Source organism: Lissotriton helveticus, chromosome 11 (genome assembly GCF_964261635.1).
Source record: "Lissotriton helveticus chromosome 11, aLisHel1.1, whole genome shotgun sequence".
Lineage (NCBI taxonomy): Eukaryota > Metazoa > Chordata > Amphibia > Caudata > Salamandridae > Lissotriton > Lissotriton helveticus.
This window is the reverse complement of record NC_136072.1, coordinates 58627490-58642119: the sequence shown is the minus strand read 5'-3', so window position 1 is coordinate 58642119 and position 14630 is coordinate 58627490. Positions and strand designations below refer to the sequence as shown.

At 45.9% G+C, this 14630-nt stretch overlaps 1 protein-coding gene across 1 annotated transcript in view; it reads right to left on the bottom strand.

Annotated features, from left to right (window-relative positions):
* The window catches only part of LOC144792901 (cytochrome P450 2J4-like), a 102949-nt gene extending 88998 nt beyond the window's left edge, over nucleotides 1–13951 (bottom strand). The window contains exon 1 of the mRNA XM_078668105.1: nucleotides 13324–13951. Within this exon, the coding sequence (XP_078524231.1) occupies nucleotides 13324–13494 (171 nt within the window). The 5' untranslated portion in view covers nucleotides 13495–13951. The remainder of the gene's footprint in view (nucleotides 1–13323) is intronic.
* Between the last annotated feature and the right edge of the window lie 679 nt (nucleotides 13952–14630).

Genomic DNA, 14630 nt, shown 5'->3' with positions numbered 1-14630 from the left:
ACCTTCCAAAGAACATTTGAAAGAAAATCTTAATTGTGTATGTTGGAGTTTCGTCATCTTGGTCTTGCATAACTTTGATAAAAATACTTTATTTTTCTAAAACCTGTGTGGTGTCCATTTGTGGTGTTTCACTGTGTTACTGTGAGTGTTGGTACAAATACTTTACACATTGCCTTGGGGATAAGCCTGTCTGCTCGTGCCGAGCTACCAAGGGGGTGAGCAGGGGTTATCTACAGTGTGTTTCCCCCTTACCCTAACTAGAAGCAAGGGTCCCTATTTGGTCAAAGGTACCTACCTCTGCCAACTAGAGACCCCCCTTTCTAACACCGTCACCCCAGCTCATGCTCAGTATCAGAGTCTGAGGGGGAATCAAACTCCTATGGGGCGTGGTCTGACAGGAGGAGAAAGAGGACCTATTGGTTGCAACCCCCAGGTTCAGTGGGGTCTAAAGGCAGAGTTTGAGCATTGTCCATAAACACCTGCTTCAATCTGTCAAAAGCATCGAGGTCAACGCTGGACACAGGACCCCTCTTACATTTGCCGTGCAGTGCTGATAGGGTGAGCTTTCCCAGAGGTAAAAGGTTCATAAGCCCAGGGGTCTTTCCTCCAATGGGAGGGGTCTGAAACAATGTTCTGCATATTGTAGAAACGTCCTCCTCAGGGTGGGCCCCGCCTGTAGGACTGCTTAAGACATGGAGGCATCCACAACCTCACAGATGAGATCATCAATGGGGATGTATGTCAAAATATCCTTCTTCTGGTAAGTCTCCTCCACATCACTCATTATTGGGGAATAGTTATCTATAAGTAGGCAATAGGGCAGTCAATGGTATAAAGGGTGGGACCACCATCCAGTCAATGAGAGGTGAATAAGTCGGGTTTTCACAGCAGAGTTTTGCAGCCCAGGAGGCCGATGACAGGGTTGTTAAACCCTGCAGGACACCACAAACTCCTCCTAATCAATGGGGTAATGGGCATGCCTGGGTGGTGTCCCAATAAACACTGTGATCAAGTGTGCTAAGTCCTAACAATACAGAACATTCCTGAGTCCTTTTGGCACTACAAGCGCTCATGATTTCAGGCAATTAAGGTGCGTGCCAGCATGGGGCACTGAGATGCGCTAGATAGAATGCAGCTTCCTCTAGTGGCCGGTGGGCCAAAAAGCATTGCCCCAGGCGCTGAAAGAAAAATCACACACAGCTGCCGCAATGGAGCAACAAGCATTCCAACAGCCATGCAATATTGGCAAAGACAAACAGTGTAGAAAAACCATCAAACTCACAGTTCAACATATAATCAGTCAGAAAAATAATGCCACTGATAGAGCGCTTACAGCACTCTAAATTGTATGGGTTCACTATACTCATGGTTTAAACGCACTCACATGTATTTTCATCATTTCCAGTGTTTCACGATTATTAAGATGCATTCATTCGAGGTATATTAGCATTGAAATGTAGGGGCCGATTCACAGAACTAACTTAAGACAAAATCCTCAAAGTACTACTTTTGGTATTCACAGAAGTTAGGATTTTGTCTTAAGACAGAATTAAGACAGACTTAAGACAGACTTAAGTTAGGATTTTGTCTGTAAAATTCGATCCAACGAGTCCTCAAGGGTTTCGAGGTATTCTGTGGAAACCATGGCCTTGAGATTCAAGTTCAAGTTCAAGTTCATACATTTATAAAGCGCACTACTCACCCAGAGGGTCTCAAGGCGCTAGAGGGAGGGGTTCATTGTTTATCGAATAGCCAAGTTTTCAGTTCTTTTCTGAAGGAGATGTGATTCTGAGTAAGGCGGAGGTGGGTGGGGAGTGAGTTCCATGTCTTGGCAGCCAGGAAGGAGAAGGATCTGCCACCCATGGTGGTTTTTCGGATGCGCGGGACTGCGGCGAGGGCTTGGATGGATGATCTAAGTTGGCGGGTGGGATAGTAGAAGGACAATCGGGAGTTGAGGCATTCTGGTCCAAGATTATAAAGGGCCTTGTGTGCGTGGGTAAGAAGGCGGAAAGTAATTCTTTTGTTGACGGGAAGCCAGTGGAGGTTTTTTAAGTGACCGGTGATGTGCTCTTGGCGCGGGATGTCTAATATGAGTCTCGCTGATGCGTTTTGGATGCGCTGGAGCTTTTTCTGCAATTTTGTTGTAATTCCGGCATAGAGAGTGTTGCCATAGTCCAGTCGACTCGTGACCAGTGCATGGGTGACAGTCTTTCTTGTTTCGAGGGGGATCCAGCGGAAGATCTTTTTGAGAATGCGAAGGACGTTGAAGCAGGAGGACGATACGGCGTTGACTTGTCTGGACATTGAGAGAGAGGAGTCTAGAATGAAGCCAAGGTTACGTGCATGGTCAGTGGGTGTGGGCGCTGATCCCAAAGCGGAAGGCCACCAAGAGTCGTCCCAAGCTGAGGGGGAGGATCCAAGGATCAGTACCTCAGTTTTGTCTGAGTTGAGTTTTAAGCGGCTCTGTTTCATCCATTCGGCTACTTCTTTCATACCTTCGTGAAGGTTGTCTTTGGCGGTGTTGGGGTCTTTGGTGAGGGAAAGTACCAGCTGGGTGTCGTCGGCGTAGGAGATGATGTTGAGATTGTGTCGACGTGCGATGGAGGCGAGGGGACTCATGTAGACGTTGAAGAGGGTGGGACTGAGTGAGGAGCCTTGAGGTACGCCGCAGATGACTTCGGTGGGCTCTGAGTAGAAAGGGGGGAGTCGGACTCTCTGTGTTCTCCCGGCTAGGAACGAGATGATCCAGTCCAAGGCTTTTCCTTGTATGCCGATGTTGTTGAGGCGTTGTATGAGGGTGTTGTGACAGACAGTGTCGAAGGCGGCGGAGAGGTCGAGAAGAATGAGGGCCACTGTTTCACCGTTGTCCAGGAGTGCTCGAATGTCGTCGGTCGCCGCAATGAGGGCGGTCTCGGTGCTGTGTTTGGCTCGAAAGCCGTTCTGTGAGGGATCCAGGGAGTTGTTGGATTCAAGGAATGCTGCGAGTTGGCTGTTGACGGCTTTCTCGATGACTTTGGCCGGGAAAGGGAGGAGGGAGATGGGTCGGTAGTTTTTCAGTTCGGAGGGGTCTGCTGTTGGTTTTTTCAGAAGGGCGTTGAGTTCGGCGTGTTTCCATATTTCTGGAAAGGTGGCTGAGTTGAAGGAGCAGTTGATGACATCGCGGAGTTGGGGAGCGATTATGGAGTCAGCTTTGTTGAAGATGAAGTGGGGGCAGGGGTCAGAAGGTGAGCCAGAGTGGATTGAGTTCATGAGGCGAATGGTGTCTTCAATGGTGATTGGGTTCCAGGAATTGAGGTAGTTAGTTGGAGGGGTGGGATCAGAAGGGGGTGGGGTAAGTTGGTCATTGGGAGTGTTCTTGAAGCTGTTGTGGATGTCGGCGATTTTGTTGTAGAAGAAGGAGCATAGCGCATTGCAGAGGTCTTGGGAGTTAGTGATGTCGTTGGATGCTGCGGGAGGGTTGGTGAATTCTTTGACGATATTGAAGAGTTCCTTGCTGTTATGAGAGTTGTTGTCGAGGCGGTCCTTAAATGCTGATTTCTTGGCGGATCGAATCAGTTGGTGGTGTTTGCGTGTGGCCGTCTTGAGGGAGGTCATGTTGTCTGAGGTTGGTTCTTTTCTCCAATTCTTCTCCAGGGTGCGGCAGGTCTTCTTGGATTTTTTAAGGTCATCATTGAACCAGGGAGCATTTTTGCTGAATGATTTCAACTGGTGTTTCTTCAGGGGTGCTAGTTCGTCCGCACTGTGTGTAATCCATTGCCTGAGGTTTGTGGCCGCTTGGTCTGGGTCCGTTGTTAGGGTGGGAGTGTTTTGGCTGGGGGATGTGAGGAGTTGGTCGGTGGTGACCAACCACCGACAGATTAATGCTCTCAAGACCAAATATATGATCTTTAATCCCCCATCAAAAACACGCCCTAACCCATGCATCGGTGGAAATAGGCTGGAGAGGGTTCGAACCTTTGAATACCTAGGGGTGACTCTAAATGAGCATATGTCTTGGGGACATCATCAAACAAAAACACAACTTAAACTGGCCCAACTGGCGGGAGGAGTTATTACCCTTATAAATAAAAACAAATCTACCATCAAGGCAATCGGACCGCCGCTAGAGATATATAGAGTGCAGGCCAGGGGAGCGGTCATGTATGGTAGTGAACTCTGGGGCCATATGTGTAAACGTAAGTTGGTGGTAACGGAGAACAAATTTATCAGGCAGCTTTTATCTCTCCCCCCTAGTACCCCCCTTTTGCCGTTGAGGCTTGATTTGGGATTACGGCCACTTGATGAAGACTTGGGAGTTAGGCCCCTAATCTTCTGGTGTAGAGTTTGGACCACACCAGAGCTGGTAAACTACAGGTCTGAGCTGCAGAAAATTGTGAACTACTCGATTGTGGGGAATATACCCTGGTTTCAGCGCTTAAAAAGCGAGTTTTTGCGTTTGGGACTAGCCAACCTGTGGTTTGATCCTGCGACTGCTTGCTCCACGGTTTCTCGGAAGCAGTTACTTTCACTGTACCATGAAAGCAAATTTGTTGCACAAAGACTGGGCACACGGTCTGGTACCCTGACCGACTCCTTCCTAAAGACCAAGGATACTTATCAGCTGGAGGGAATCCTAGATGTTATATTTCCAACTAATACTAGGAAACTGTACCTACAGTGGAGGTACGGAAGTTTACCAATCCGAGCCTTCACTAGCAAGTGGACTGAGCCCTCCCTGAGTCACTGCCCCGGGTGTAATTATGACCAGGAAACTGAGTTGCACATACTGTTTTTCTGTCAAACTTATGCGCAGGCTAGAAGGCAGTGGATAGTTCCGGCCTGCAAAAATCTGGGCTTTACCCACTGCCTGCAGGCATATAGGGTTCTCAAAACGGACCTCTCTGGCATGATAGTGTTTGCGGTAGCCAAATACCTGGAAACCTTCTGGCAGAAGAGAAGACGTTTACTATCAAGGGTTGCAGAATAATTGTATAATTTTAAACATTATCAGCATGTAATTATCTTTTTAACAATTTTATTGTTCCTATGGACTAATTACAGCTCCCTTTATGATGATATGTATTAAGGAATCATGCTACTGTTTCTAAAAATCTCTGATTAATTGTCCAGGATGTAACTAATTGTTTTATCTTTATAACTGTTGTGTTTTATCTTTTATGGCAAATGAAGCCGAAATAAAGATGTTGATGATGATGATGATGATTCAGTTAGGCATCCTAGTCTGTGGGAGGTCCTTGAGAAGGTAGGGGTTGACCCCCAGATTATAGTTTCTCTAAAACGGCTGTATAATGGAGCTACCGCAAGTGTTCGGTACGGTTTGAGGGGTGAATGAACTCCGCAGTTTCCCATTAGTAGAGGGGTCAGGCAAGGCTGTGTGCTGGCCCCTTTTCTTTGTAACCTTTACATTAACGGACTGGGTGATGCTCTACTCTTGAAAGATAAAGATTTTCCCCAAGCTGGAGGGCGGTTTATACCCGCCCTTCTTTATGCGGATGATGCTGTGTTAATGGCATGTTCTTAAAATGGCCTCCAGAGAGCTCTGGATGGGTTCGGAGATTTCATGAAGGACTTAGGTTTAAACACATGGGGGCAGATTTATGAGGCCCTTGCGCCACGTTTACTCCGCTGCTGCGTCACGCAAGGCGGCGTAAACGTGGCGCATCCCTACGAACGATTTACAACGTGACGCATCTAGGCAGATGCGTCACGTTGTAAAGACCTGCGCCGCTTGTGGGCGTTCCGGCGCAGGGTGGGCGTTCCGGGGTAGGTGCGCCTCGCAAAAGTGGCTGAGTGAAATCTATAAGATTTCACTCAGTCACTTTCAGGCCAATGCTGCGTCAAAAGCCTGCGCCTGCTTGAAGCAGGCGTAGGTCTTGATGCAGCATTGGTCAGATAGGGCACCCCCGAGCCTTGCTGGAGCTGCGTCGCGCTTGCGACGCAACTCCAGCAATGCGCCGCCTTTACGGCACAGATGCGTCACGCATCTGTGCCGTTTTTGCCCCATGGTGCGCCGCATTGTAAATGCGGCGCACCATGGGTGGCGGAGCTGTGGCGCACTGTGGCGCACATTAACTGGCGCATCCCTGGGGATGCACCAGTTAACATAAATCTGCCCCTAACATCTCAAAGAAGTTTGTCATGAGATGTAGACAAGGGACCCAACGGACGCGGGAAATGTTTGTAGATGGTGAAAAGTTAGAAACTGCTAGAAATTTTTCCTACTTGGAAGTATTATCTAATCAGCGTGATCTATGAGCACAAACTATTTCCTCAAAAAAAAATGACTCTCATTAGATCAATAGCAGCTTTGACGAACTTTGCAATAAAGCTAGGTATGAAACCTCCCACAGAACTCTGGGAAATATATAAGACCAAATGCGTTAGAATGGCAATTTATAGGGCAGGGGTCTGGGGGTTCACAAATGCTATCCCACTACAAACGGTTGAAAACTCATTTCTTAGGTACATTCTTTCTGTTCCCCGAGTACCTCCTCATATGTTTGCCATGAGGAGTAGGACCTCCATTATATTGTTGATCTTATAAAATTCGAACCAATACTCTTGTAGAGTTTGGTGTGAAGATCAGACCAAGTTCAACAGAGAGATCCTGAAAGATACTTTGAGATTGGAGGGGGCTCTAACGATCCCTTGGATTTGCTTTGTTCATGATTTCATGAACGACCTGGGCCATCCAGAATAATTTTCAAATCTGATCTCATTGTTGGAGATCCCTAGAAAGATTCTTAGTAAAGAGGGCCTCCATCTATTGGATTCGATCAGAATGGCAGAAGACATTTCTAAAGTTAGTGTAAGGCAACATCAATCGTTAGGAACAACTTTGGGGATGGAGCCCTACCTATCTTTTGTACCCGGGACGTTCAATAGGTTTGTTTTAACCAGTTCAGACTGGGAATTTTACACAGATTAGTGTCTATAACGAAAATGAACGATTGGTTCCATGATCTGTTACCCTGTCCTTGTGATAATACCTCAGAGCAATCCACCATCCACTTAGTTCTGTTTTGTACATTTATGCTGAGCCAAAGAAAGTTTGGATTATTTATTCTTTTTAAACCAGGGGCTCAGGCAGTGTCGCCCCGCTATGTACTTACTCCAGCTACTTGAAAATGAGCATGTAGCGTAGAAAATAGCTATGTTTTCAAAGAGAGTGCTTCAATATAGGAAATGTTGTACAATTACTGAGCTGTAGTTGGAGTAACTTGTATTATATCAATTGACCTTTTTTTTAGTTATATTATTGTGTATATATTATGAATGAAAATGTATTTTTATATTTATGTGCTTTGAGGTCTGTTTTAAAAAAGCAGCCGAATAAAGCTTTCCTTGAACAACCTATAATTAAATGAATCCTTTTTATGTTCGAAGACAGTCTGTTCTCACCCTTCTGCAGGTGCAGGAATTCAACCTCGTTATTCTTAGATTTAAGGAGATACCCGAATGTCTTTGAAGAAGGCTGGAAGGCAAAAGAGGGAGGGCGCCTTTCGTGTCTGGCCTATCTGAGAACCAAGACCACTGAACAATGAACAAATTTGATTAGACCTTCTGTGGAATCTTACTGAAAATGTTGCAAATGGAAAACTTTATCTTATGACGTATTGTGGGTTGAACATTGCCTTTTTTTATGATGCGCAGGGACAGATTCAAGAGAATTCTACTTATTTTCGGAGGAGAAGGAGCATCTTAGAGTGAGCTCCATAGCTTTAAACTATCAGACCCTTTTGACGTGAGTAATTCTTAGGAAGTCAACACGTGCTGACACCTTTGGGATAGAGCAGTGTAGGGAAAGATACTTTTCTTTTCTTCTCTAATGAAAAGAGTATTGGACTTAGCATCTATTCTTTGTTGCATTTTGAATTTGGAGTTCATCATATTATGCCTTTTGTGCCAAATTAATTATTTTCGTAGATTCGGCTCTGTATTGATTTTTATATATTTGTGCACTCTGATATTGAGGTGTGTTTATATTCAATTATTTTTGGCCGTATAATAAATCCACAAAACTGAAAGTCGGAGCCTGTGGTCCTTAAAAGCATGACTAAATTGAAAGTATAACCTTGCATTGTTTTGCTCCCCTAAAACACTTTATGCGGCTATAAAAAAGACCATCTGATTTGAATTTAGTAGGGAAGACAAGGAGTATAATTTAGCATAATCACCACCAAAGGCTGGAGGCACTTAACTCAGCTGCGGAGCAGCGAAGAAAGAGTGGGCGGTAACAGCAACATGGATTATCAAGGGGTCATGCCCTCATTTGATTCAACATTGTTTCATTTTTATGGAGTGTTGACTTTTTTCCTGAGGTTTTTGAGAAATTACGTGGTTTTTTTTTGCCGTTCACTGATGGTTATTGTTAATAAAGTGAAGAGAGAATACAGCGTAATCCTCGCCTCCTGCCATGACATAGAATCCCAGTTACTGTCACTCTTGAGGTTGAGGTCTGGGAGAAGGTGGGGCAATGATGGATAAAGGTTAACATAGAATGTCAAGGCATCATGGTTTCTCTGTAAGAAGTTCCCTTCATTGAGAAAGGAATGGACCAAAAAAGCTGGGCCTAGGTGTAATAGGCAGCCTGGCCTCCATCAACGTTTTCAGGGCTACTATAGTGGATTTTGTCATCTCCACAGGCAGTGCAGTTAGTTCACTGTTTATGAAATAAAGTTTTGCAGGTTTCATCAGTGCAGGGGGTGAATAAGTGTTGAGGTTGCAATAATTCCATTCGGTTGTGACCATCTAGCAGGAATTGTGGTCTTGACTGCAGTTCAGTGAAATCTGTGAGCCTCCAATTTAGATGGGATTACTGCTGTGGTGTGGGGAGAATACCGGATTGTCTATTTACTCACAGATAAACTCCATTAACTCATGACTTAATGGTCAGGTAATGTTAGTGCGTGTGTCTGTTTTGTTTACTAATACTGTACAGTATAAGCAGAGTACCTGTGTGATGCTCATATTATAAATATGTTGCCTATGCCACCCCTGTCATCTGTGATTGAATCTTGCATTGATGTGATTATTCTGGGTGTTTGATGGACATCTGCATTGCTCCTTTAATCAGCGGCACCCTTTTCTGTAACACTTGGACTGCTGACGCCTGTGCGGTGCCTGTGTATGTGGGAAGGTTGCCATTATTATTATTATAGGGCATTTGTAGAGCGCCTGGTGACGCCACTGGCGTGTCCCCGCGCTATGATAAGTGAGTGGTTGCTGTCTCCCCCTCCCTCTAAGGCTACCTGCTAAAAAGGTGAGTTTTAAGCTTTTTCCTGAATACGATTTCCGATGGTTCAAGACGCAGTTCTGGTGGTAAGACATTCCAGCATCTGGGGGCTAGATGTCTGAAAGATCTCCCTCCCATTCGTGCCTTCCTTACTCTGGGTACTCTTAGTAGCCCAGTCTGAGAGGACCGTAGGTTGCGAGTGGGCTCATATTGGGTTACCAGACTCTGAAGTGGTACAGGAGCTTTGCCACTCAGAATGCGATGGCATGTTGAGAGGGCCTTGAACTCAACCCTCTTCTCCATAGGAAGCCAATGGAGAGCCTGAAGGGCGGGTTTGGATGGCGACCTCCTGGGGAGCCTGAGCACAAGCCGCGCTGCGGCATTTTGTAGCACCTGGAGGCGACCCATGACCTTGCCCGTGGCCCCCAGATACAGCAGATTCCCATAGTCAAGGCGCGAGGTGACCAGGGCGTGCACCAGGGTCCTTCGAGCAGAAATGGGAAGCAGGTCTAAGACTTTCCTTAAAGCTCTTAGGACACCGAAACACGTCCCCGTCACCCGGCTTACCTGGGGGCCAAAGGCAAGATCTTTATCCAGCCACACGCCAAGGTTCCTGGCCTCTAGGCAAGGAATGGGGACCTCCCCCAAGCAGGGAGGCCACCACGCCGACGACCACGCAGACGGTCCGCCCCCCACCATTAACACCTCGGTCTTGCTACCGTTCAGCTTTAAACAGTTTGCGGACATCCAGGCTGCAATGTCTTGCATGCAGTTCCTGAAGATGTCCGCTGCAAGACCGGGGTCACGCGATAGGGAGACGACCAACTGCGTGTCGTCGGCGTAGGACACTAGGCGAAGGCCGTGTTCCTCCACGATGGCCGCTAGGGGGGAGACGTAGATATTAAATAGGGTTGGGCTCAGGGACGAACCCTGAGGCACGCCCTGGCCCAACTCAATCTCCCTCGAATAGCATTCACCCAGCCTGACCCGGAAGCACCTGTCAGACAGGAAGGACTTGATCCAGCCAAGCGCAGCGCCAGTGACACCACCTATATTCAGACACTGTAGCAAGGTGGCATGTGCTACAGTGTCGAATGCTGCGCTTAGATCGAGCAAGATCAAGGCCATGGTTTGGCCCTCATCCACACCCTGCCGAAGTGCTTCAACCGCCACAAGAAGTGCCGATTCCGTCGAATGACGGGGACGGAAGCCAAATTGCGAGTTGTGGAGTAGCGAGGCCTCCTCTACAAACTGCATGAGTTGCACGTTGGCTATTTTTTCCGCTACTTTAGCCATGTACGGCAGGAGGGAGATGGGGCGGAGGTTGTCAAATTTCTCAAAATTCACATTGGCTTTTTTTGGCAGGGGAAGAACAATTGCTTGCTTCCAAGCTTTGGGGACACTCTGGGACTGAAAGGAGGAATCAAGTAGATGGCGGACATAGGGTTCAAGTACTTGCAGACTGCCCTTGAGTCGACTGGGAGTCGTCGAGTCTCTTGGGGAGCCGGATTTTATTGACCCACAGATACGGATAAGATAGTCTGTAGGCGGGGTGGTAAAGGAGATGAGCTGTCGTTCTCCTTTATTTTTAGCACCCTCCCCACGTGGGAGACAGTTATTAGCCCGCTGAGGAAAGGAATTGTAAATGTTGATGACCTTATTAGCAAAAAACTCTGCAATACGGTCGCAACCCTCCGTAGTGCAGAGCTTCGTGGGCAACACAGCAGGCTTCCCTACAGCAATAGATTTGTAGATTGAGAAGAGTTCTTTGGTGGAATGTTCGGCTTCTTCAATCTTAGTGCAGAAGTACACTGATTTGCCCTTTCGTAGCAACTTATGATAGCTACGCCTACAGTCTATGTACTCTGCTTTGGCGGAGGTGGAATAGACAATCCTCCATTGCCTTTCGGCCCTTTTGCACGCTGCTTTAGCACCCGCATGTCCTCATTGAACCAGGGAGCAGATCTTTGAGCCCGACCCCCCATTTTGGCCGCACCAAGTGGAGCCACCAGGTCCAGGGCCTCCGTAATACGTCGGTCAAGGTTGGAATTAATATCTTCCACGCCCACACCACCGGGATGACCTTTCGCAATTAATGCCGGATTGAATAGTGTTTGGGAGAAAGCTGCCCATCTCCGCCTAGGGTGTTTGTCAGCAGGAGGATCGATCGGAGCAGGTTCCTGACTCCCAATGGTGAATGGAATGAGATGGTGATCCGACCATGGGATGGGGACTGGGGTCTGAGCTTCCACTCGATTCCAGTTTGCGAAAACTGGATCAAGAAGGTGACCCAAGTTATGGGTAGGGTGTTGTACCTTCTGTTCGAACTGCAAGCTAGCCATGCTGCTGTCTGTGCTGTTTCTGCTATGTGTGTGAGGCAATCTTGCCTTTCTCCAACCTGTGCTTTACCTGTCCTAAGTGTGAGGAAAGCTTGCACTACACTTCTCTTTTTGTGCATATCTTTCTGTTATTATGTTAGTTCGTGGCGCGTGGCAATGTTGTGCTTTACTGGTCCAATGTGGACACCACCATGGTCATTTACTAGTCAACATAGAAACAGGCATAGCAATGTGTGCTTAGTTGTGGCAACGTGGAAGCTGGTGGGATAATGCATGCTCTCTGTGCTGTGTTTGTAAACTAGGTTATTGCACTTTTTTGCAACTTGAGGGTAAATCTCCTGCCTGAGCATTCAAACCTTTTAATCTGTGCCACCAACTCTGGCACCAACAGTGTTGATTTTAAAAGAGCAGAAGTAACAGGGACATGTGAGCAGGCAAATATAAAGTGGTCACACAGTTTCTGGAATAGGCGTCTGCTTGTTTTGAACCAACATCAATAGTGATCCATATACTAGTGAATCTCAGAGGAAAACCCTGGCTGATTCTTTGCACCTCAGTGAAATGCTGGATGAGGCGTCCTCATACTCTGCTGATGAACTGACTCACGTTTGAGCTACAAGGGGGAGCAACTCTCAGCATCAGAGATCACTGGCAAGCAACCAAGACCCTCAGTTTTCTTGAACAGAGCCTGTCAAAAGCCATCCTTGAGAGTTTGACTGAAATAACTTTGCAGTAAAAGTGAGTGTAGTTCAGTTTAGGAAAGTTTATACTTGGTGCACTAAAAATTGAACCTTTGCACCTGATTAGCACATACCTGGAAGAACCATCAACTTACTAACTAGTCTGAGTGTTCACTTACTACTCTCTGTGGGCACAAAAAAAACGAGTGAAACCAGCGAATGGGGAACTCCTCTGGCACTTGTAATAAGTTGGTTTATTTTTAAGTAAAAAAGGGAGCAAAATTAGGCGGCAGAGATCATTGGCAAGCTATCAAAATCATTGGTCTTCTTGAAAATACGCCTATGAGAAGCCCCCTTAAGGAGTTTGATTAAGGTGACATTTTAGTAAAACTGGTCATAGACTAGTTTAGGAAAAGATTCACCTTGGTACACAGAAGAACTAAAAATGCACCCATGGGAAAACATGCAGCATTACAAGTATCATTATAATTGAGCAACATTATCAGGGTGGACGGAAGAGCAGTAGAAGAAGCATTCCCATTATTAGGTAATTAATTCGGTGTGTGTGTTTGCATTCATTTATACACATATATGTGCATGTATGTTTTCATGTATATGTATGTATGTATATATGTGTGTTTGTGTGTGTGTGTGTCTGTGTGTGTCTGGGTGTGTGTGTGTGTGTTTGTGTGTGTGTGTGTCTGTCTGTGTGTGTGTGGGTGTGTGTTTGTGTGTGTCTGTGTGTGTGTGTGTGTGTGTGTGTGTGTGTGTGGGTGTTTGTGTGTGTGTGTGTGTGTGTGTGTGGGTCTGTGTGTGTGCGTGTGTGTGCGGCTGTGTGTGTGTGTGTGTGTGTGTGTGTGGCCAAAGACAAACTCTAGCTTGAGCCACTGTGCCAGAGCAACACAAACAAGCAATCTATGACAAGTGACCCACACTCAACCTTTTTCTAAGGCCCAAGTATCAGGGTGTGTGTGTGTGTGTAAAGAGCACTATAAACTACACACGCAGCTGGGAAACATTTACACACTCAACAGAAGTAACAACAACCTTATAGCCAGGTCTACAGTACCTGCATGAGGGTATCATGATGAAGCGTAAAGTTCAGGGTCCACAGGTTGCCAATGATGGGGAGGGGAGCTGGTCCAGGGGGGTATCTTCTCCTCAACCTCTGAAGCTTGAAGTAATTTGCAATGAAGAGGGTAAGAAACAGAGCAATTAACAGCTCAGTGATTAGCGACATGGTGGACGCCTGTCTCTGCTTCGAGCTTTTCCACTAAACAATGGACGTATACTTTTAAATGTTTCTACTTGCTATCTTTCCTATTGTCTTAGTAAGATTTCTGACTATTTATGAGTCCTTCATCTGTTTCTCTAGCTGTCTCTTATTGCTCTAGCTATCCTGTCTTTTTTCTCGCAATCTCTTTCACTGTCTATCTCTTTGTGTTTCTCTGTCTCCCTCTGTAATCTGATTCTAATGCAAGTCTTTCTCTGCCGAGAATGTCTGTTCTCTTCCCTTGCCTTTTCTGCTGACGTTTTATTTTACTCAATTTCACCCTCCTTTGGCTGCTTTCAGTTCCTCATCTATTTGCTTCCTTTTCTCCTTTATGGCAATGTCTATCTTGTATATAGCTTAGCCTGTGCACCTCTGTCCCTTTCTAGTTCAATAAAGGCTACCTTGCCTTACTCATTCTTTCTCACGTTCTCCCCTTTTATACTTTGTCTAAGTACTCCAGAGGAGGAGTATATCCTCGGTCTGTGACATCTGAGGGTTTGTTTGTGTGACAAACATGCTTATCAAATGTAAGTTGGAACATTTGCTCTTTCATCACTGCTCGTGATTGACCTTGTGGGACCTTTAAGTGCAAACAAATATACTGCCAATAAACACAGCTCTAATCCTGGGCTCCTGTCCAGTGCTTGGAATCTGTGCTACAGGACAGGATGAATCATTTCTATTGTTAAGGGCCAATTACATTTAAATTGACTCCTCGGGTGCAAATAAGGAATAATTACAGTGGGTATTTTAGTAAAAAAGGTGACCACAGCCATGTTTATTAGATAATGTGAATGGGCCCAATTCACAGAACTAACTTAAGACAACATCCTAAACTTACTACTTTTGGTATTCACAGAAGTTAGGATTTTGTCTTAAAACAGACTTAAAACACAATCCTAACTTAAGTCTGTCTTAAGTTTGTCTTATGACAAATTTAAGACAAAATCCTAACTTCTGTGAATACCAAAAGTAGTAAGTTTAGGATGTTGTCTTAAGTTAGTTCTGTGAATCGGGCCCAATATTCTCCAGTTACTCTGTACATGACACGCTGGTTGGATGATTTGCTGTTTGTCACTATCGTGGGATCGTAACTCGTTTCG